The sequence below is a fragment of the Scyliorhinus canicula genome, chromosome 8, assembly GCF_902713615.1.
Source record: "Scyliorhinus canicula chromosome 8, sScyCan1.1, whole genome shotgun sequence".
Classification (NCBI taxonomy): domain Eukaryota; kingdom Metazoa; phylum Chordata; class Chondrichthyes; order Carcharhiniformes; family Scyliorhinidae; genus Scyliorhinus; species Scyliorhinus canicula.
The window spans coordinates 54,204,897-54,229,555 of record NC_052153.1 but is presented as its reverse complement, the minus strand read 5'-3'; the positions used below and the strand labels follow the sequence as shown (position 1 = coordinate 54,229,555).

The window sequence follows — 24,659 nt, the reverse complement described above, 5'->3', positions numbered from 1 at the left end:
CTGGTGCCGGTTTTTGCCGCCAGTCGGCGTGGTGCCAACCGCTCCGGAGCGGGCCTATCCCCCAAAGGTGCGGAGAATTCCGCACCTTTGGGAGGCCCGACACCGGAGTGGTTGGCATCACTCCCCTACGCCGGGACCCCCCCGTCCCGCCGGGTAGGGGAGAATGCTGCCCCAGGAGTCAGTTTGATAGGGCAGAAACAGGCTCAAATGATGGGTCTACCACAGCAGTGCAGTTTGTGGATCTTGTCTGTCTTGATTCCTGACAGCACTGTGGGCGTACCTACAGCTAATGTATTGGAGTCGTTCAAGAAGGTGGCTCACCACCACCTTCTCAAGTGCAATAAAGTATGGGCAACAAATACTGGCCTTGTAGCAAAGCACACATTCCATGAAAGAATAAATAAACTTTTAAATATCCTGCAAAAGCTTAACAGATTGAGGAATATTGTTAGAAGTCTGTCTCACAAATATTCACTTCTACTGCCAGGGGGTCAGCATGGTGGCAGAGTGGTTAACGCTGCTGCCTCATAGCACCAGGGATCTGGGTTCAAATCCGTCCTTGGGTTTACACGTTCTCTCCATTTCAGCGTGCCATTCCTCTAGGTGTTCCTGTTTCCCCTCTGTCCAAAAATGTTCAAATTACGGGGATAAGGTGGGGAGTGGGCCTAGTTAGGGTGCTCTTTTGGAGGGCGGGTGCAGTCTCAATGGCCTCCTTCTGCACTGGTATGGATTCTGTTATATTCTATTTGAATAATTTGTATGTGGCTATTTCATAACATCAGTGCATCGTTAAAATTTAAACCATTAAATGAAATGAAATGAATGAAAATCGCTTATTGTCAAAAGTAGGTTTCAAATGAAGTTACTGTGAAAAGCCCCTAGTCACCACATTCTGGCGCCTGTTCGGGGAGGTTGGTATGGGAATTGAACCCCCGCTGATGGCCTGCCTGGTCTGCTTTCAAAGCCAGCTATTTAGCCTTGTGCTAAACCAGCCCCAGCCCATGGAGCAATGTTTAAATTTAATATTATTTGTCTTTGTTTATATCCTTATCAGAATATTTTCAATACAATCCATTTAAGTATGCTTTACACCATCAGGGGAACTGATTAAGAAGAATCATTTGCCTGATGGTGTGATGGAAAAGTGGATGCCATCATTCATCAAGAATATTTCCATATTGGTGCTTTTTTTCATTTTGTGCTTTTCCATAATTGTTCTGCTCATCAAACTGTGATGCATCTTGTTGCAAATGAGATCAGAAATCTAAGTATAACGTGTGCCGACGATAGAGTTGAACTCTTACTGCTTTGTCCCAACTGGTTGATTTAAACTCTAACCTCAAACGTTGCAGTAATGCAGCCAATAAAACATCTGCCATCTCTGATAAAACTCTTGAAATCACCAAAACATTCAATTGCCCAGGAGTCTATATTCAACGCAGGTCAGTATTGTGCAGTTTTCAGAACATGCTGTTCCTGGTTTCATGTTTCGTTGTTGTCATTATTAAAGCAGCGGCGTTGCCAGGAAAATAGAATACACACTCATGATGAAGGCCACTGGAAAAATACAACTGAAAAATGAGGAACGTTGGACTAGCCCAGAGTCATTGCGCACTATTAATCCCCTGGCAGGGAATCGGTTTCAGATTGCCAAGAAAGCACCCTTGACACAACGCTAAGGGAGATTTTGTTCCTATCAGTCAAAACTGGATTATCCCCAGCCATTTGGTATAACTTAATTTTATTGTAGTTGTCACTTTGGTCTGCATGACATATTGTAACATTCATCATGATCAGTATGTAGTGAGCAAGTTTTGCTGAATGGTTGGGGTAGCACAAGTGGATAGCACTGTGGCTTCACAACGCCAGGGTCCCAGGTTCGATTCCCCACTGGGTCACTGTCTGTGCGGAGTCTGCACGTTCTCCCCGTGTCTATGTGGGTTTCCTCCGGGTGCTCCGGTTTCCCCCCACAGTCCAAAGACGTGCAGGTTAAGTGGATTGGCCATGATAAATTGCCCTTGGTGACCAAAAAGGCTAGATGGGGTTATTGGGTTACGGGGATAGGGTGGATGTGAGGCCTTAAGTGGGTCGGCACAGACTCGATGGGCCGAATGGCCTCCTTTTGCACTATATGTTCTATGGTTTAGCTTGCCAGTGGCCCTGATAACTAATTTTAGTGTTGCTGGTAGGTCCTGCCATGCTTGCCCAAGTTTCCGTGTCCGCCATGTGTGGATGTTCCAGTCTCAAGCACTCTCAAAATCAGGACACCTACTTTCCTGCCAAACGGTTTACCCAATTTATGGTACCCTCGCAAACAACGCCTACAACAAAATTTCAGAACAAAAGTGACAGCATGCTTTGTTTTGTAACTCAACATTTGTGCGTACTCTGCTTTTGTCTGGGGAGGATGGAACATTGGCTAGCAAGAACATGCAATTAAAATGAAAAAAATCTTATCCTGAAGACCACTGAGAAAAGGGATAATGGTAGGAAGGGGGAAAATAATCAAATGTTTGTCTTCAAAACAAAATCTGCCCAAATGATTCCAGTACATAGAACATAGAGAAATACAGCACAGAACAGACCCTTCGGCCCACGATGTTGTGCCGAACTTTTGTCATAGGTTAATCATAGTGTCCAAAATTCTATGATAATCTAAGGGCAATTTATCATGGCCAATCCACCCAACCTGCACATCTTTGGACTGTGGGAGGAAACCAGAGCACCCAGAGGAAACCCACGCACACAAGGGGAGGATGTGCAGACTCCATACAGTGCCCCATACAGTGACCCAAGCCGGAATCGAACCTGGGACCCTGGAGCTGTGAAGCAATTCTGCTATCCACAACGCTACCGTGCTGCCCTTAAGAACAAATTAATCTACACTCCATTATTCTACCATAATCCATGTACCTATCCAATAGCCCCTTGAAGGTCCCTAATGTTTCCGACTCAACTACTTCCACAGGCAGTGCATTCCATGCCCCCACTACTCTCTGGGTAAAGAACCTACCTCTGGCCTCCCCCCTATATCTTCCTATATGTCCCCTTGTAATGGTTTGTTCCACCCGGGGAAAAAGTCTCTGACTGTCTACTCTATCTATTCCCCTGATCATCTTATAAACCTCTATCAAGTCGCCCCTCATCCTTCTCCGTTCTAATGAGAAAAGGCCTGGCACCCTCAACCTTTCCTTGTAAGACCTACTCTCCATTCCAGGCAACATCCTGGTAAATCTCCTTTGCACCTTTTCCAAAGCTTCCACATCCTTCCTAAAATGAGGTGACCAGAACTGCACACACTACTCCAAATGTGGCCTTACCAAGGCTTTGTACAGCTGCATCATCACCTCACGGCTCTTAAACTCAATCCCTCTGTTAATGAACGCTAGCACACCATAGGCCTTCTTCACAGCTCTATCCACTTGAGTGGCAACTTTCAAAGATCAATGATCATAGACCCCAAGATCTCTCTGCTCCTCTACATTGCCAAGAACCCAAGCGTTAACCCTGTATTCCGCATTCATATATGTCCTTCCAAAATGAACAGCCTCACATTTGTCAGTGTTAAACTCCATCTGCCACTTCTCAGCCCAGCTCTGCATCTTATCTATGTCTCTTTGCAGCCGACAACAGCCCTCCTCACTATCTACAACTCCACCAATCTTCGTATCATCTGCAAATTTACTGACCCACCCTTCAACTCCCTCATCCAAGCCATTAATTAAAATCACAAACAGCAGAGGACCCAGAACTGATCCCTGCGGTACGCCACTGGTAACTGGGCTTCAGGCTGAATATTTGCCATCCACAACTACTCTCTGTCTTCTATTGGTTAGCCAGTTTGTTATCCAACTGGCCAAATTTCCCACTATCCCATGCCTCCTTACTTTCTGCATAAGCCTACCATGGGGAACCTTATCAAATGCCTTACTAAAATCCATGTACACTACATCCACTGCTTTACCTTCATCCACATGCTTGGTCACCTCCTCAAAGAAGTCAATAAGACTTGTAAGGAAAGACCTACCCCTCATAAATCCGTGCTGACTATCCCTAATCAAGCAGTGTCTTTCCAGATGGTCAGAAATGCTGTCCCTCAGTACCCTTTCCATTACTTTGCCTACCACCGAAGTAAGACTAACTGGCCTGTAATTCACAGGGTTATCCCTATTCCCTTTTTTGAACAGGGGCACGACATTCGCCACTCTCCAATCCCCTGGTACCACCCCTGTTGACAGTGAAGACAAAAAGATCATTGCCAACGGCTCTGCAATTTCATTTCTTGCTTCCCATAGAATCCTTGGATATATCCCGCCAGGCCCAGGGGACTTGTCTATCCTCAAGTTTTTCAAAATGCCCAACACATCTTCCTTCCTAACAAGTATCTCCTCGAGCTTACCAGTCTGTTTCACACTGTCCTCTCCAACAATATGGCTCCTCTCGTTTGTAAATACTGAAGAAAAGTACTCGTTCAAGACCTCTCCTATCTCTTCAGACTCAATACACAATCTCCCGCTACTGTCCTTGATCGGACCTACCCTCGCTCTAGTCATTCTCGTATTTCTCACTGGATGGTCGATGTTCAGCAGAAATAGTGAGTTTATACTTAATGTTAAAAGTGGGGGCTATTGAACCATAGAGTAGTATTTTATCCATGTATTGTGAGGAATTAAATAATATCCTATATCTAAAGAATGAACACCAGACAAGATGATTATTTAAACACAGAAACTAGGAGCGGGTATAGGAAATTTGATCTCCTGAGTCCGCTCTGACGTTCAGTACGATCTTGGCTGATCTCATCTCTGTTTCATGTCCACCTTCCTGCACACTCACCATAACTCTTCGTCCCGCTACTAATTAAAAACCTTATCTCCTCAAATTTGTTTAGTATTCTGGAGTCCACCGCACACTGGGGTAGAAAATTCCCCAAATTAACTTTGGGTGAAGTAATTCCTCCTCATTTCTGTTTTAAATCTGCCACCCTTTAGTCAGAAACTATTCTCATTGTCTAATTTTGTCCTTCACCCTCATACCCTCCTCCACAGGACAACAAAGACCAAGTTACACAATATATGTGATTCCTTATAGGGTAATCAGGGCTTAATTCAGCATCCCAAGACCTCCAAGCAATAAAAGGATACCCAAGAAAAAGGGGGAAACAGCAGGATGCCGCTATCGGTACAAGACGTGGCTTGGCAGTGTACACTCTCGTATACAGGAGCCAGAAAGCCAAGGATTCTTGCACAGTGCCAGGCCTTGCTGCGCAACAGACCCCCCTCCTCTCCACCCAAATCAAAAAATGTAACCCATTTTCAATCAAAGAAAAGCCACTGATAAAGAGAAGAAGAAGCGTCATGACACCGTTAATAAGATGCCTCGGGAAGGGATACAACTTTCCTCCTCACAAGATAAAGGAAATTGTCTGGAATGAAATATAACAAACCAGAGCCTGTATCAGCACTTTGCCAACACAGATAAAGAAAGAAAACCCAAGAGAAAGTGAACCACCAGGATTAGCCAATAGACATCAGACATGGTCTGGCACTGTACACTTTCGCACAAAAGTGGATCAGGAACAGAACAGTGTAACCTCATAAGAAACAGGACATTGCCTCCCCAATGGAACCCAAGCCTGAAGAAGGACAGTCTGACAGTCCTTGTATAAGGCCACTTGGAGGAGGGTGACTTGCTTAAGGAAAGTCCAGAGTGAAACGCCCACGTTTTGACGCTGGCATGGGGACATAGCCCCATTATTGGAGAATCCCTCCCCAGGTTTATGATTGCCTTGTTATTAACAACTACTTGCAATAGTGTTTTTTTTTGTTGAAAAACATAGAACACTATTTTCCTTTGCTTCCGTGCCCTCTACCCTCCTGTCATTCATATTGTTAATGCTTGATCTGTACCATTAGTGAAACAAAATGTTGCTTAATAACCCAAAGCTGCTTTACCATGTAGTATGCAACAACCTGTGCAAAGCAGTCGGCTGAGACGACTTACCTTCAAAGAAGGGCAGCACGGTAGCACAAGTGGATATCACTGTGGCTTCACAGCGCCAGCGTCCCAGGTTCGATTCCCCGCTGGGTCACTGTGCGGAGTCTGCACATTCTCCCCGTATCTGCGTGGGTTTCCTCTGGGATGCTCCGATTTCCTCCAACAGCCCAAATACGTGCAGGTTAGGTGGATTGGCCATGCTAAATTTCCCTTAGTGTCCAAAAAGGTTAGGAGGGGTTATTGGGTTATGCAGATAGGGTGGAAGTGAGGGCTTAAATGGGTCGGTGCAGACTTGATGGGCCGAATGGCCTCCTTCTGTACTGTATGTTCTATGTTCTACGATATTTATCCCAAATTGCGATCATTTCTCAGATTCTGAATTGAATTCTTATTCCATGCTTATAGCTCAGTCCAATATCCAATACTATAGCTTGAAAATGATTCAAGCCTCTTAATACCTATCCTCTGCTGAGTTAATCTCTTTTTCCAGGAATTGTTTAAGCAGAATAGATTGAATGATGCTTCAGAGCACTGACCTTTTGTGTATGTATGTTGATGAAGTTACAAGCTTTGCTTTTTACCGGTGTCACTCAAAGAAATATTCACTCTTTCAATTCTGTAGGTTGGGGAGACAATTGGGATCACTGAAGAGATTATGGGATTGACGATTTTAGCTGCGGGCACTTCCATTCCTGACCTCATCACAAGTGTAATCGTAGCACGGAAGGGACTTGGTGATATGGCAGTGTCCAGCTCAGTTGGAAGCAATATATTTGACATTACAGTTGGGTAAGTATGCAAAAAGTTGTTTGGAAAAAAATTTTATATCCTTTTTGCCACTTGTATTTCATTAACAAAACATTGCAACAGACTGACTGCAGTGCTTGTCCAACAAATAGCATTGCACAAAAAAACTTTTGGGTCTCCTAGAAAAGGGCCTGTATGACTTCTTCCCTCCATTTCTGTTGTCAGCTTTAGCTTTAACAGTCAGGCCAGGTAATAACCAGAATTGAATTTAATCTTCTCCAATTTTGTCCCTTTTGCACCATACACCATATGCTGGCCACAGAATGTCAGCAGACCATATCACAAATGCCATTGCTAACTTTCTTGTACTTGAAACATATCGGGGGGGGGGCTATAGTACATTGCAAGATCTGAATTTTTGTGAACATCTGAGCAAAGTAGTTGGTCAATAATGCTGACTTGCTGTGAGCCCACATGCTAATCCTTTTTCTGGGCAATATGCAACAGAGAGACTTTCATGAGGTCGGGATGGGATTTTCCTTCAATTACATCTTGAGAAATGAAGGTTGAAGATCATTGTGACACATTATCCAAGCTCCTTGAGTTTGAGGAATTTTGAGCAATTTGAAAGATTGCTCCATGTGCTCAATGTGTTCGGGTGAGTCGGCATCGTACATAATTGCGGGAGGGGAAATGGCACTGAGGCCATGTTTGGGGTGTATGGGGGAATTCATCCCCAACGAGGACAACTTTTGTAATTGCAAACCCAGGTTACATATTTGGCTGGAATTGAAAATGAGACGAATATAAAGTAAATGGTTTCGTCATCATGATGGGACAGATGAGGTGGTGTTTAACCACTGTTGCCCGCGAGACCCCAGTGGTATGGACTATTCAACATTAATGAGATGATTCTGGACTCCTATTGGGGCACAGCTAAGAATGAGATTGCACTGAACGTTGCATTCTGTGAAAGGAAGCAGTTGCCAAATGAGACTGTTGCAGGTTATATTCCTGAATTAAAGAAACTCAAACCACTGGGTATGGTGTAAACTTAGCAGTCAATCATAGAGACCTATTTGTAGAGCACATAAAGAACAATAAAATCCAGGCCAAGCTACTGAGCAAATGCAATAAGTTAATGTGGAAGGCGGCTGGCAGTGAGGCCACAACCGTGGAAATGGCATATAAAGAGAGTCGCAAATTGCAAGGGTCTTCTCCTGAGCTGGCAGAGGAGGCTAAACTGGATTTCAATGGGATCCAGACCACTGCAGCCAAGTTCACAGTTTCAGAATACAGAAAATTAAACACTCTTGTTGCCATGGTAGCCGTTAAACAATTTAAATGCTCCCATTTCCAGTCAATGTACTATACCGGTGGGAATGTCGATCATATCCAGAGGGCATTCAGGAGTCGATGGTGCTCGAGGTTGTTGTCATGGACCAGGTCTCGGTTGTGGTAGATCTAAAAGGTATTTCAAGAGTCTGTAAATCCTTGAATGGGCATATGATCGATATGGAATAAGGAGTTGATGCCATCAAGCAGGAAGATCAAAAATTATACTCGTCCAAGAACAAGAAAAGAAGCACGTGGAAGATGAGAGTAATGGGGCTAATCCCAGCACCGACAGTAGAAATGAAACCATTTATGGCAAATTCACAATGAGTCAAACTCAGATGATCTGGTTATGCCAAAGTCATTAACCATTCCGCTGGCAGCACAGCCAATCCCATAGAAGAATGCCCATGATAAGCCAAAACTCCAATCTGGTAACTGCGGATTAGCTGAACTTGTTTAAACTTCTCATATTACCGGCTGACCGATCAGAAAGGCCATGAAATCATGGAACACTGGCAAGCCATCATTTGACATCGCGATGTTCCAGTGAAAGGCCATGCAAATCCTGTGAGCATGACTAAACCTGTGAGAAAGTTTAAAGTGTTGATCGGAGATTGGGTTCAAACAGGTTACAACAACTGCACAAAATGGTGAGAACCAGGGCGAGCAAGGTGAGGCCAACCAACTCACTGAATAGGCATTTGTCATTTGGCTACAGAAGACCAGCATGGAAATTCCTGCAGAGACAACTATAGAAATGTTCATAGAGGTGGATGATCCTGTACATAGCACGATGCAACACACACATGATGCAGTCACAGATGCAGTACATTCTTCAACTGGGGAGGCCGATAACTCTGAAGAGACCCATGAATGCCTGCCCGCCTGTTCACCTGAGCAGAAAAAGATTTAGAGTTTTCGCTACATCTGACATTTTTCACTGCAAAGCTCTGGCTTTTTACAAGGTCAGGTCATTAAAAGGTCTGAACAAATTGAATGAAGACATTTTCACTGCTTTTGTGTTTTCATTTGAATTTGTTTTTGATCTGCATCACATTTGTAAACATATTAGGTTATGGAGGGATATATTCATATGGGAATGGAACCTCCTCCGCTATCACGGAACCTCCTCCGCTATCACAACAGGAGTTTGTGGGCGCATCTCCTGGGATTCGACTCATCGGAATTTTACTGTACTGTCATCAATGATGCAACTTCAGCTGTGTCTGTTATCCCAAGGAGAATAAAAGAAATCCCCAAGTCATATTTCTTACGATGGTGTTAGTGTGTCTGGCTCTATTCTTGCTCAGGAGTATTTCAACTTCAAAACTGTGAACCATTAGCCAACACTTGGCAACCCAAGAATTGCAAACCAGCTTCTCAAAACTGCAATAGTTTGGGCTCTTGTGGAATTGAACATGACTCAACATTTATTTACTTGCTATAGCTATTGACAAACATAAGGTACTTGGGGGCCCTTCCACTTCAAAAAAAAATTGGCGTTTACTCATTCCCATGGATTTCTTCTGCTGAAATGATCAGAATCTTGGTCGGATTGTTTCTCATTCTGAGACACACCTCAAAACTTTTCCCCATTTCTTCAATATCTCTATCTACCTTTGGCTACCAAAACTAGCTTCTTTGCTACTGCTTTCGTGCAGACTATCCCTGTGTGGTCTTGATGAAATTCCACTAACCACCTCTCCCTAAATCTTGGTGGAATAAAGACTTTTAACCCCATAGGAGGCAGCTTTCATCTATACTCAGTAAATTTCTATGTGAGCAATACTCATAATTTCTCAAGTCACTCTGTAGGTCAGCTGCTGGTGTGAAACTCACTAGTAATTCAATTACAGCATTCCATATTCAGGCAAAGTTAGTATTAGAGTGGAATACAATGATACAGCCTTTGATGATTTGATTGCCTGCAGGTGCTCGCATTCCGGGGCATCTCTGACTGTGTCTATATAAACATTTCTGGAACAAGCCTTTCCATTCACCTGAAGAAGGAGCCGTGCTCCGAAAGCTCGTGTTTGAAACAAACCTGTTGGACTTTAACCTGGTGTTGTAAGACTTCTTACTGTGCTCACCCCAGTCCAACGCCGGCATCTCCACATCATGGCTATCTTCACAAGGCAAAGGAGGGCCTTCAGACACATTTTCAAAAAGCAGTGGGAACAGATAGCTGTGGAAGTCTCTGCCGCGAGTCCAGCCCTGAGCATCTGGGTGCAGTACCACAAGACATCAATGACTCCACACAAATTAAGTCAGTCAATGCATTTTCAAATGCTATATTCCACGAACTTGCAGCAGCCTCAGCTACTGCTCAAATCACCACACCCATATCACTTACCAACATTCTCTCTAAATCAGGCCTCGTACTGAACAGTCATTGTTTCACCTCACTCTCGCACAGCTAGTACCATTGCCAGCCTCAAACCAATACCTCATAGGTATACACTGCCAGCCTGTCAACCATGATAGCCACATCAGCCAAACAGATTGCAAGACACTAGCTGACCAACTTACCTCTCTCTTGTGGAACTAGGTGGTATAACTGGAGATAACTATCAAGGTACAGGTGCACCTGCATGTCTTAACATCCCATGGAGAAGTCATTGTTGGTGTCATTATTCAGATTGCTATTGCTGAGGCTGTGACAGTATCTTAATATTTAATTCCAGACTCCAATCAATGCAGGTATCTTAGAGAAGCAGGGAGAAGAGTACAATATCTCATCTCTTGATGAGATGCCTAGAGCACCAACTAGTCATAACCAAAATCTTGTTCCATCAGAAAGGCAAGTGCAAGGCCTCATGGCAACGCCCTCACTCCCAGAACTTGTACCTGCTTGATTTAAGTCATCATCCGAATGATGAACTGCAAAGACATGTGTATCACCCATGCCATGACAGGAGCTGATGTCTGTTTCTCCCCCCACCCCCCATGATCAACATCAATGTAATCTCAAAACAACAACAGAACAGAAAGAAGTACCACAGAAAAATCAATGCTGAGGCACGTCCAAGACCCTGATAGGGCTCAATTCAGCCAGCACCTCACTGCCAACCTGGTGACTCAAAGACACAGTGTGTTCACAGTGCCAGGTCTGCCCTCTAGGCCTCCATAATCAGCAACCGCAAAGAAACAATTAGTTATTCAACCAGGGAACACAAAAGACTGGTTCAATGAGGATGTCCAGGAGACCCAGGAGTCGATAAACCACAAGCACAAAGCTTTTTTGAACCGAAACAAACCCAACTCGAGAGCAAGAAAGCCGTTCTACAGATGACTGAACGCTGTGGTCCAGCAAAAAGCCCACCACCTACCATCTCTTCTTTAGGTTGAGAAAGCGCAGGACATCCAGTCGGCAACAATGATGTGCTAGGTTTCTTTAGCGCAGTCAAGATCACCCAAGGCCCAAGCACCCAATGCTCCACACCACTGCTGGCCAAGTGAAGAGAGATGCTCAGCAAGAACAGAGAGGCAGTCTGTGCCCACTGCTAGAGGCAGTCCGTGCCCACTGCTAGAGGCAGTCCGTGCCCACTGCTAGAGGCAGTCTGTGCCCACTGCTAGAGGCAGTCCGTGCCCACTGCTAGAGGCAGTCCGTGCCCACTGCTAGAGGCAGTCCGTGCCCACTGCTAGAGGCAGTCCGTGCCCACTGCTAGAGGCAGTCCGTGCCCACTGCTAGAGGCAGTCCGTGCCCACTGCTAGAGGCAGTCCGTGCCCAATGCTTAGAGGCAAGGTCCGTGCCCACTGCTTGAGGCAGTCCGTGCCCACCTAGCGTTGCAGGGGGGGCAGTCAGTGCCCCCTGCTAGGGAACCTTTGGCAACCTCGTTTCTTGGAGATTCTGAGATCAACACATCTTCCACTCCAGCCCACAGCATACCATACCTCGCCACCACCTCTGTATGTCCCCAACCTAACTCAAGGTAGGAAATGCCATCCTGACCGTGAGAGAGCAACAGTCATCAGGAAGTAGATGGAATCCCTGCAAACACCAAAACATGGTGGCGAATCTCTATTGGTGCAAACACATGATCTCATTTCCCCTTGTACGGAAGAAGAACGTAATCGTGATCAACTTTAGAAAGGGTGACCAGTCCGACTGCAGTAATTTCCCTGTCAGCTGCAGGGAAGGTCATCACAAGTCCTCCTTAAGTCACCTTCTTCTGATGGCTGAAGAGCTCTTCCCAGAGTCGCAATGTGGATTCCACCCACAGAGGGGCACAACAGACATGATATTCACTGCATGGAACTGCAAGAGAATCGCATGCGAAAAGCACCAACTCTTGCACATGGCCTTCTATGACCTCACAAAGGCCTTTGACACTGTCTACCGTGAGGAATTATGGAGCATCCTCCTTCATTTGAGCTTTCCTGGAAATTTGACACCATCCTCCACCTGCTCCACAATAACGTGCAAGCTCTGTTCCTGACCAAAGGATCTACCACAGGCCCAATTCATGTTCGTCCTGGGGTCAAGCATGGCATTATACCAACACTATCCTCGATCTTCCTTGATGAAATGCTCCATCTTCCCCTCTACAAGCTTCCCACTGGGGTGAAGCTAAACTACAGAACAAATGAGCATCTGTTTAACCTCTACCACCTGCATGCCAGATCCAAGTTTGTTCCATCCCCTGTCATTAAACTTATAGTATACAGGTGACGCACGAGTCTGTGCCCATTCAGAAGCCAAGCTCCAAAGCATCATTAACACCTTCACTGAGATTATTTGCACATTTGCTCTACCATGACAGCAATTTTTTTTTTTTTTTTATAAATGTTTTTTATTGAGTTTTCATATTTCATATATGACAAATTACAAGTTATTAGAGAGAGAGAAAAAAAAAGGAAAACACAAAATTTTTTACATGAATATTTACAGGTAAGCACTTCATAAATAATTGTGGCCGCCCCCTTTAGCCAGCATACATATTTTACATTTCCCAATATGGCCGAGGCACATGTTTATAGGCATTTATTTATAGTTTGGTTTTGGGCCTTGGCTTGCCATCAAACCCCCATACCGAGCCCGTAGCCCCTTCCCCCGATTCCCGCCCATTTTCCCCTGGTTCTTGGCCACCCGACTATTCTTCCTTATGTACGTTGGCCACAAACAGGTCCCGGAACAGTTGCATGAATGGCTCCCACGTTCTGTGGAAGCCGTCGTCCGACCCTCGGATGGCGAATTTGATTTTCTCCATTTGGAGAGATTCCGAGAGGTCGGACAGCCAGTCTGCAGCTCTGGGTGGTGCTGCTGACCGCCAGCCAAACAGGATTCTACGGCGGGCAATCAGGGAGGCAAAGGCAAGGGCGTCCGCCCTCCTCTCCAGGAATAGATCTGGCTGGTCTGAAACCCCGAAGACCGCCACTATCGGGCATGGCTCCATCCTCACCCCCACCACTTTGGACATTGCCTCGAAGAAGGCTGTCCAGTACTCCACAAGTCTGGGGCAAGACCAGAACATGTGGGCGTGGTTGGCCGGGCCTCTCTGGCACCGCTCACATTTGTCCTCCACCTCCGGGAAGAACCTACTCATACGGTTTCTCGTTAAGTGGGCTCTATGTACCACTTTTAGTTGCGTCAGGCTGAGCCTTGCGCACGTGGAGGTGGAGTTGACCCTATGCAGTGCTTCGCTCCAGAGTCCCCACCCTATCTCCACCCCCAGGTCGTCCTCCCATTTCCTTCTTGTTGCGTCCAGTACGGTGTCGTCCCTGTCTACCAGTCGGTCATACATGTCACTACAGTTCCCTTTCTCTAGGATACTTGCGTCCAGTAGGTCTTCCAATAGTGTCTGTCGTGGCGGTTGTGGGTACATCCCTGTCTCCTTTCGTAGGAAGTTTTTGAGCTGCAGGTACCGTAGCTCGTTCCCCCCAGCTAGCTGAAATTTCTCTGTCAGTTCGTCCAGTGTTGCGATCCTGTCGTCCGTGTATAGGTCCCTGACTGTCAGTGTCCCCCCGTCCTGCCTCCACCTTTTGAAGGTGGCGTCGGTCAGTGCTGGTTTGAACCTATGGTTGTTGCAGATGGGAGCCTTGTCCGACATTTTGTACAGGCCAAATTGCTGCCGCAGTTGGTTCCAGGATTGGAGGGTGGCTGTCACCACTGGGCTGGTGGAGTGTTTTTTGGGTGGGGATGGGAGTGCTGCCGTGGCGAGGGCCCGGAGGGAGGTTCCCATGCAGGAGGCCTCCTCCGCACGCACCCACTCGGCTTCTGGCTCCTGGATCCATCCCCTTACTCGCTCGGCTGTTGCCCGCCCAGTGATAGAATTGTAGATTCGGGAGGGCTAGCCCCCCCTGGATTTTGTTTTTTGTATGACCTTCTTGGGATCCTAGCATTTTTACCCCCCCATACGAACGCCATGATATGTTTGTCCAGCGCTTTGAAAAAGGCCTTGGGGATGTAGATCGGAATGGATCTAAACAGGAAAAGGAACCTGGGCAGTACGTTCATTTTGATCGTCTGGACTCTCCCCGCGAGGGAGAGCGGGAGTGTGTTCCATCTTTGCAGGTCCTTTTTAACTTCCTCCGTCAGGCTGGTGAGGTTCCATTTGTGGACCCCTTTCCAGTCATGGGCTATTTGGATCCCCAGGTAGCGGAATTTATTTCGGGCTTGTTTGAACGGCAGGCCCTTTAGCGCTGCCCCCCCCCCCCCCCCCCCCCCCCCCCCCCCCCCTTGCGGGTGTACTGGGAAGATCTCACTTTTGCTCATGTTGAGTTTGTAGCCCGAGAAGGCTCCAAACTCTTTCAGGAGCGCTATGATTCCGTCCATGCTGCTTTGTGGGTCCGAGATATAGAGGAGCAGATCATCCGCATAGAGTGAGACTCTGTGCTCTCTACCTCCCCTTCGGATCCCCCTCCAATTTTTTGCTGCCCTGAGCGCGATTGCTAGCGGTTCGATTGCTAGTGCGAACAGCAGCGGGGACAGTGGGCATCCTTGTCTGGTGCCCCTGTGCAGCTGGAAGTATTGGGAGTTGGTATTGTTGGTCCGTACACTCGCCATGGGAGCGTTGTATAGGAGCTTTACCCAAGCGGTGAACCCTGTTCCAAGCCCAAACCGCTCCAGTACCTCTATGAGGTATTTCCATTCGACTCTGTCGAAGGCCTTTTCTGCGTCCAGGGAGACGATCACCTCTTGTGTTCTCTCCCCGGAGGGGGTCATTATCACGTTCAGCAGGCGCCTGATGTTCGCGGTAAGCTGTCTACCTTTGACGAAGCCCGTCTGGTCCTCTGTGACCACCTCAGGTACACAGTCTTCTAGCCTTTTGGCTAGGATTTTGGCCAGTATTTTGGCGTCTGCGTTCAGCAGGGATATGGGTCTGTATGACCCACATTCCGTTGGGTCTTTGTCTTTCTTAGGTATCAGCGAGATTGAGGCCTGTGCTAACGTGGGTGGCAGTGTGCCCCTAGCTCCATGACAGCAATTGATGGTCGATGTCGAAGTTTCCAGTGCAACACGAGCAGCAGCTGCCCAATGCCTGTATGCTACAGTGGAAGTTCAGAATATTGTGGTGTAAAGTTAGCTTGCTACCGTCATGGTTATGGATATCCGTGTTCTGAGAAGCTTGCAGTTCAACAATCTATCCCCCAACAGATTACTAGAATTGGCACTCCCACTCGCCCAGGGCAGGACTTCATGGAACACCAAGCTGCTGTCCTGTTACAAGATGACAGCATTTGTTCTCCCACGCCTGTCACTTGACCAGCTCAGACTGCTGCCACACAAGCCAAGATGGTGCAGTGCCCAGCTGAGCTTTCCAGAGCAGCTCACAGTCATCCTCCAAGATCACCTGTATTCTCTTTCAGAGGACCAACCGTACTGCAACTACTGGGTTAACAGCAGGCATGTTGTTTCAGTGTGTTAATGGCTTTCTCAATCACATCTTAATGCATGGCTTCCAGTCATGTCATTAGCAGGATGACCTTTGTTACTCAAAGACTGTCATTTAGTTGCCATTGTGGCTGAAATGCAGATGACACAGTGGACTGAAACAGGATGCAGGCCTGGTGACTGATGCCAGGATAATGGCCTGATTCTCTGCCCAGGGACGCCTCGGCTGAACAATATGAAATTGGAGTCCCTTTCAGTTCAATGTCTGCAAAGTGAATTATCTGCAGTTGGTGTCAACATGGAGTCTCTATAGCATGCAATCCAGTGCTTGCTCTACCAGCTTCCCTCTGGCAAGAGAGAATGAATTAAAGTACAGAACCTCGGAGCTTCCCCTTGCATAGCAGTTGTTGGCAAACAGAGATGTTGCTCCTGCTTGGAAGAAGCAAGCACATAAATTGATTCCCATCCACAGTCGGTTTCATACCCACTGGCAATGGTGTCTTCACCCTGCTTTGAGGGCAGAGCTATGGTTACAATAGGTGACAGGTTTCAGTGAGGACTTCCTTAGTGAAGTGTAAGTATTTCGCACATTGTTCCTCACTGAGGGTCATGCTGGAGAATTGCTCCTTGAATACTCTTGGGGGACATGTCTCCCACTGAGAGTCCTTCTCTTCCCTCTTGCAGATTACTCTGCTCTCCGTGTCTTCTGTTAACTCTCCAAGGTGAATTCCTCCTAATGTACATTTGTTTGGAAGTAATCCGTTTATGCAGAAGTCGTGAAATCAGATAAACATCCTTCAGCATCTGCCACACCAGTTGCTGTAGATGTTTGCAACTGGCAACAACTGTAAAAAGCACCAAACATTTGTAGAATTAAAGTAATCACCAGTAGAACTTAACTGAGTAGTTGATCCCTTTAAATAGCAATGGTACGCAGGGTACTTCCTGCTGCTGAATGTGTTCAGCTGTGTGAGGTTGAGACAGGGCATTAGCTGAAACATGAAACTCCAAATTGCACCACTGGCATCAGATCAACATTGGCTGAGGTTATGATCTGCCTGTTCTGCATAAATCAAGTGTAAGTTTATACAAAAAGGTGCCAATCAATGTCCGTCAACTTGAAATGATATCCCCTCATAACTAACCATTCAACTAAGGGGAGCAGCCCCTCATAATCTTGTGCACCTCAATCAGGTCACCCCTCAGTCTTCTCTGCTCCAGAGAAAACAACCCAACTGATGCAACATCACTTAATAACTTGAATGTTCCATCCCAACATCCTGGCGAATCTCCTCTGCACCCCCTCCAGTGCAATCACATCCTTCGTCTCTATAATGTGGTGACCAGAATTGCCCACACTACTCTCACCAAAGTTCCATACAACTCCCAACATGACGTCCCTGCTTTTGTAATCATGCCTCAATTGATAAAGGCATGTGTACCGTATGCCTTTTTCACCACCCTATTAACCTGCCCTCCTGCCTTCAGAGATTCATAGAATTTACAGTGCAGAAGGAGGCCATTCGGCCCATCGAGTCTGCACCGGCTCTTGGAAAGAGCACCCTTCCCAACTGCACACCTCCACCCTATCCCCATAACCCAGTAACCCCACCCAATACTTAGGGCAATTTTGGACACTTAAGGGCAATTTAGTATGGCCAATCCACCTAACCTGCACATCTTTGGACTGTGGGAGGAAACCGGAGCACCCGGAGGAAACCCACGCACACACGGGGAGAACGTGCAGACTCCACACAGACAGTGACCCAAGCCAGGAATCGAACCTGGGACCCTGGAGCTGTGAAGCAATTGTGCTAATCACTATGCTACTGTGCTGCCCGAGATCTATGAACAAACACACCGAGGTCCTTTTGTTGCTCGGAACTTCCCAGTGTCATGCCATTCCTTGTCAAATTACTCCTTCCAAAGTGTATTACCTCACACCTTGCAGGGTTAAATTCCATTTGAAATGAAAAAAATGAATGAATGAAATGAAAATCGCTTATTGTCACAAGTAGGCTTCAAATGAAGTTACATTCCAATGCCTGTTCGGGGAGGCTGTTATGGGAATCGAACCATGCTGCTGGCCTGACTTGGTCTGCTTTCAAAGCCAGTGATTTAGCCCTGTCCTAAACAGCCCCATTTGGCCATATTGTCTATATCGTCCTGCAACCCAAGACCCTCCATCTCACTGTTAACCACCCGGCCAGTCTTGTGTCTTCTGCAAACATAATGATCCTAACCCCCACATAGTCATCTATGTCCTTTCTATAAATGAGGAATAATTGGGGACCCAGCACCGATCTCTGTGGTACACCACTGGACACTAGCTTCCAGTCACTAAAGCAGCCACCTGTCATCGCCCTCTGTCTCCTACAAGTAAGGCAATTTTGAATCTTCCTTATCAGCTTACCCTGTATCCCATGTGCATTTGCCTTTTTAGAAGTTTCCCATGTAGGAGCTTGTCAAAGACTTGCTGAAATCAATATAAACATATCAACTGCACTACCTTCATCTACACACCTGGCCACTTCCTCAAAAAACTCAGTCAAATTTGTTAGGCATGATCTCCCTCTGACAGCCATGCTGACTATCCCTGATCAAACCTTACCTCTCCAACTGGAGATAGATTCCTTCTTTTGGAATTTTCTCCAATAGCTTCCCTACCACTGACTGAAGTGGTCTATAATTCCCTGGCTTATCTCTACAACCCTCCTTAAACTGTGGCACCACATTAGTTGTTCTCCAGTCCTCTGGCACTTCCCCCATGGCCAAAGAGGAATTAAGAATTTGGGGTCAGAGCACCTGCAATCTCCTCCCTTGCCTCCCCACAACAGCATGGGACATAATTCATATGAATCTAGAGATTTGTCCACTTCTAAGCCTGCCAACACCTCCAATATCTTGTCACTCCCTGTGTCAATTTGCTCAAGAACCTCACAGTCTCTCGCCGAGTTCCATACCTACCTCCTCATTCTCTTGGAAGACAGCTGTGAAGTATTCGTTCAATGCCCTACAAATGTCCTCTGGCTCCACCCACCGTTTTCCCCCTTGGTTCCTAATGGGCCCTCCTCTTTCCCTGGTTATCCTCTTCTCATTGATACACTTAGAATATCTTGGGATTTTCCCTACTTGTACCAGCCAGATCTTTCTCATCCCTTCTTTGCTCTCCTAATTGCTTTCTTAAGCTCCATCCTGCACTTTCTGTAATCCACTAATGCTGCCGGTGATTTTTTTTTCATAGAATTTACAGTGCAGAAGGAGGGCATTCGGCCCATCGAGTCTGCAACGGCTCTTGGAAAGAGCACCCTACCCAAGGTCAACACCTCCACCCTATCCCCACCCAATCCAGTAACCCCACCCAACACGAAGGGCAATTTTGGACACTAAGGGCAATTTACCATGGCCAATCCACCTAACCTGCACATCTTTGGACTGTGGGAGAAAACCGGAGCACCCGGAGGAAGCCCACGCACACACGGGGCAGATGTGCAGACTCCGCACAGACAGTGACCCAAGCCGGGAATCGAACCTGGGACCCTGGAGCTGTGAAGTAATTGTGCTAAGCACAATGCTACCGTGCTGCCAACGGGATGAGTTGTTCCCCTTCTATTTGCTAAAAGCCTCTCTTTTCCTTCTCATCGTACCCTGAATGTCTCTGGTCATCCATGGTTCTCTGGGCTTGTAACTCCTTCCCATCACCCTAGAGGGAACATATTGGGCCTGTACTCTCACCATTTGCTTTTTGAATCCCCCCACTGTTCTTCTACAGATTTCCCCTCAAATAACTCTTCCCCGTCTACCTTGGCCAGATCTTGCCTTATTTTACTAAAATCCGCTCTCTCCTAAACCAAAACCTTTTTTTGCAACTTGTCTATTTCTTTGTCCATAACCAGCTTAAATTGTACCATGGTGTGGTCGCTATCATTAAAATACTCTCCCACTAATACCTCAACTAACTGTCTGGCTTCATTCCCCAGAATTAGGTCCAGCATTGCACCATCCCTCTACCTATTGACCTAAAAGCTTCTCCTGTATACATTTTAAGAACCCCCGCTCCATTTAAGCCTCAACATGATGATTATCCCTATTAATGTTGGGAAAGTTGAAATCACCTACTATAGTTACCCCATTATTTTTACACACCTCCGCAAATTGCGCACGTATTTGCTCCCCAATTTCCTGCTGACTATCTTGGAGTCTATAATAATCACCTAGCAATGTGAATGTCCCTCTTTTTACTCCTAAACTTGACCCACACAGCTTCATTTCATGCCCCCTCCAAGATACGATCTCTCCTTGTGCAGTAACTGACTCCTTAACTAATAATGCAATGCCGCCGCCTCTTTTACCACCTCCTCTGTCTCGTCTGAAGATTGTACATCCTGGGGTGTTGAGCTATCAATCCAACTCTCCTCAACTATGTCTCTGTGATGGCTACGATATCTCAATTCCACGTGTCAATCCTCGCCCTTAACTCATCCGTTTTACCTGTAATATTCCTGACATTAAAGTAGAAGCCATCGAGCCTTGCCTTATTCACTTGAAACTTAATACAGCTGTATTTCCTCTGATTTGATTGCTTTTCTGTATTATGCTAACAGTCTGTGTTCCTGCTCCCTGCCGAATTAGTTTAAACTCCTCCCAACAGCACGAGCTGACCCGCCGGCAAGGGTGTTAATCATGCTCTGGTTCAGATGTAGACCATTCTGCTTGTACAGGTCCTACCTTCACCAGATATGGTCCCACAGATCCAGGAATCTAAAACACTCCCTCCCTCCTGCACCAACTCTTAAGGCCACACATTCACCTGCGCTGTTCTCTCTTTGTTTAAGAAGAAAAAAATAAGTTAACTATGAACAATGCCAGCATGGCTGAATGGTAGCACTCTGACCTCAATCAGGATTTGCGCAATTTTCAGTGTTGGACTGAGGGCATGCTATATGATTTGACATGTCAAGATGAGATGTTAAACTGAAGCATCTGGCACGATTCTCCGACCCCCACGCCGGGTGGGAGAATCGCGGGAGTGCCGGGCGAGTCACGCCACGCTGCCCTGGCACCCGCACACTATTCTCCCACCCCCTCAAAACGGCGTGTCGCGTTTTGAGACAGGCAGCTCGGAGAATCGCCGCTCTCCGGCCCGGATGGGCCGAGCAGCCTGCCTAATACGACCGGTTCACGCCGGCGCCAACCACACCTGATCGCTTCCGGCGTGAACAGCGCGTGACCGCTGCGTGTGGGGCCTGTGGGGGGCGGAGGGAGGATCGAACACCAGGGGGGTGCTTAGGAGGGGTCTGGCCCGCGATCAGTGCCCACCGGCGTCTCTGAAAGACCCACTCTTTTCCCTCCGCCCCGCAAGATCAATCCTCCATGTCTTGCGGGGCAGCGGAGGGGAAGACGGCAACCGCACATGCGTGGGTTGGCGCCGGCCAACCTGCGTATGCGCGGGTGACGTCATTTAGGCGCCACCGGCCGCGTCATTCAGGTGGCCCAGCTTTGACGCAAGCGTCAAGGCCCGGCGCGCAAGATTGACGCGCCGCCACTCCTAGCCCCCTGGGGGTGGGAGAATAGGGGGCGAGGAGCGGCCTCCGGCGTCGGAGTGAAACACTCCGGTTTTCACCCCGGCGTCGGCACTTTGTCTCCCTTTGGGAGAATCGCGCCCCTCATCTGGCTATTTGACAATGTAAAATAATTGTTCCATGTCACTTCTTCAAAGCGGAACAGGGGAATTTCTTAGTGGCCTGATGTCCATCAGATACACTAGATAACTGTTTATTTGTATTCAGCACTTGGCATTTAAATATACTAGGTAAATGTTGGTTCTTTTCTTGGTTAAAATAAACACATCTTTAAAAAAAGAATCCCAGCCTAAGTAGTAATGAAAACAATTGTGGATCATTAACAGAAGAGGTAAAGGTTTGACTTCTGTCAGAAATATTTAGGAATGTAGGAAATAGGGTAGAACGGTGGCGCAATGGTTAGCACTGCTGCCTCACGGCGCCGAGGACTCCGCTTTGATCCCATCTCCGGGTCACTATCTGTGTGGAGTTTGCACATTCTCCCCGTGTCTGCGTGAGCCTCACCCTCAACCCAAAAATGTGCAGAGTAGGTGGATTGGCCTGCTAAATTGTCCCTCAATTACGGGGAAAAAAGAATTGTGTACTTTAAATTAATTTTTAAAAATTTTAAAGGAATGTAGGGAATAGGAGTAGGCCATTCGACCCCTTGAGCCGACTCTGGCATCCAACTGGATCATGGCTGGTCTACCTCATTCCCTATTCCACGCTATCTCAATGTCCCTTGATATCTTAAATATCTAGACATCAATCGGTCTTGAATACACTCGATGACAATCTCCACAGCACTCTGGGGTGGAGAATTCCAAAGATTCAACCCCCTCTGAGTGAAGAAACCCCTCCTCATATAAGCCCTAACTGGCCTACCTCTTATTTTGAGACTGTGTCACCTGAAGTGTGTTTTGAAGTGTGTTTTGAAGTGTGTTTTTCTTTTCCATGTTTTTTTCTTTTGCAGCCTTCCCTTGCCATGGCTCCTGCACGCCTTTATTAACAACTTTTCCCCGATCATAGTCAGCAGCAACGGCCTGTTCTGTGCTATTGTTCTCCTCTTCATCATGCTTCTCTTTGTCATCCTTTCGATTGGGGCCTGCAAATGGAAAATGAACAAAATCCTTGGACTGATCATGTTTATACTGTACGTTGTGTTTCTGGTTGTCAGCGTTCTTTTGGAACAGAAGACCATCGAATGTCCAGTGACAGTCGGATCGTTGTGACTTTCTTTTTCCTTAAGGCGCTGTTGGGAAAATGTTGACAGATCCTGCCTGCTGCAGCTTTATTTTTTTTTTAAGATTGGCTCAGCTGGCCATGCAATTTAGTGGAGAATGAGAGAGTAATACTAAACAATAACAACTGCATTGTTTGCTTGATTAGTTTTCTGTTCTCATTTCAAGCAAAAGAATAAAGTTGGTGTTTGCATCTTTGGCATTCCTGAACGGAGAATTTTACTCTTTCTGGGATTAATCCAATGCCTGCGGGAAGACCACGGCTCAAGCCGGCTAAAAGCCCCTTAAGAAAATTATTTTCAAAGTTGTTTTTGTTGTTGCTAGGTTGATATTTCAGTGGCAGAGTTTTTTCTGCCAGTTTTTCAGATATTGAAATAATAATGCATTATATTTCAGAATGACTGGTGTGAAGTAATTTATTTTTGAAAAGACAATGGTGCATAAAACTGGTTTGGGGGACATTTCTTTTTGGGGGGGTGGGGGGGATGGGGCACATAGCATTATTGGGTTCTCAGACAGCTAGCCAAACCTGCCTGTTCTTTGGGTACTGAGAATATGATTAGTACTGATGGTGTAATGTTTGATTCAGATTTACTTCTATAAGTCTTGGGGTTTTTTTTTACACGTTTATTAAACCATTACACAATTTTATGTTTTATAAAATTTTTGGCTTAGCATAACAATTTTAATCACCAATACATCTCATGAATAAAACAACAAAGCTGCTATAGATCGTTGTACTTGAAAGCAAATTCAATCAGGTGTGAATGGCAATATTAAGGTCATAGAGCTATTAATCTATTATTAAGGTCATAGCTATTTATCTATTATACACATTATCGCTTGCTGCCTAATGCAGAATAAAATGTAGTCACTGACATCCTGCCATATTGTGGAATTAACACATTAGGGCCTATAGATCATTTCTGCACTTTACTTGGACAAATATCAACGAACATTGGTGTCTTTTTATAGTTTGCCCTTTTTTTTAAGGCCATAATACATTTTCAAAGTAAAACCTGATATGTAGTAGGGTATGATGGCCTTTCTTTGAGTTGTGGTTTAAGATACCGTTGAATTGAATCTTCAAGTGTAACTTGAAAACAAATTGATTCTACATTCCTTTATTTGATTAGAATGTATTTGTACCCTTAAATTGCAAGTACAGTAGTGAATCAACTTGTTGATCCAATAGGAAAGAACTCACTGTATAAATACTTTTGCACAGTTCTCTACGTCAGTTTTCCTCTCGCTGGGTATAGGTTTTGTGCAGTATTTACTGAGAAACTCTAATACAGATAGAGAGTGCGGCATGGCAACTCGCATTGTGCACTCATATCATCACACCTAATGTAGATCTTCACTCTCCATTGTGCTACTGTTTTGGCTCTATGTGATATGGTCAATTTTTCAGATTCAGTAAATCTGGAATAATATGAAAATGTGTTTTTTTTAAATAAATACATATATAAATATATATATATAATAAACTAATATTTAACTAGGGCTGTTTAATGTTCATGCTCAGCAGGTATTCTGTTTGGTTAGGATTCAATATGTTCATTTACAGCTGTCAATAAAAATCAATAATACAGCAATAACCTCATTTTGATGGGCATTAAAGTCTGAACTTGGACTGATGGCAATCATAATGCTCCTAATGAAATGGCATCACTACTATTGTCAATCTCAGGATGGTATTTGTGATGTTTCTTGTGTTGTTGGGGAGATGTTCTTGGAATTGCATGGTAACAGCAATCTGGACAGGTATGGGAAGGAAGGTTTGTATGCACGCCATAAACTTTTCTCAAGTCAGAGATTGTTTTGACAAAATGAATGTAAGCGCTGAAACAGAATCCTAAAATAAGAGACTCCGTTATGCATACAACTTTTTGTTGATCATAGTCATCGGATTCTTGAGATTTACTCTTCTTACACTGA

The 24,659-nt window shown here is 45.8% G+C and overlaps 1 protein-coding gene across 9 annotated transcripts in view; it reads left to right on the top strand.

Moving 5' to 3' along the window:
• Positions 1-22,920, top strand: part of LOC119970269 (sodium/potassium/calcium exchanger 2-like) — a 360,708-nt gene extending 337,788 nt beyond the window's left edge. For all 9 annotated transcript variants that reach the window (XM_038804609.1, XM_038804617.1, XM_038804615.1 and 6 more), the window contains 2 exons: positions 6,620-6,786; positions 22,451-22,920. In XM_038804609.1, the coding sequence (XP_038660537.1) occupies positions 6,620-6,786; positions 22,451-22,709 (426 nt within the window). In that variant the 3' untranslated portion in view covers positions 22,710-22,920. The remainder of the gene's footprint in view (positions 1-6,619; positions 6,787-22,450) is intronic.
• The last annotated feature ends 1,739 nt before the right edge of the window (positions 22,921-24,659 follow it).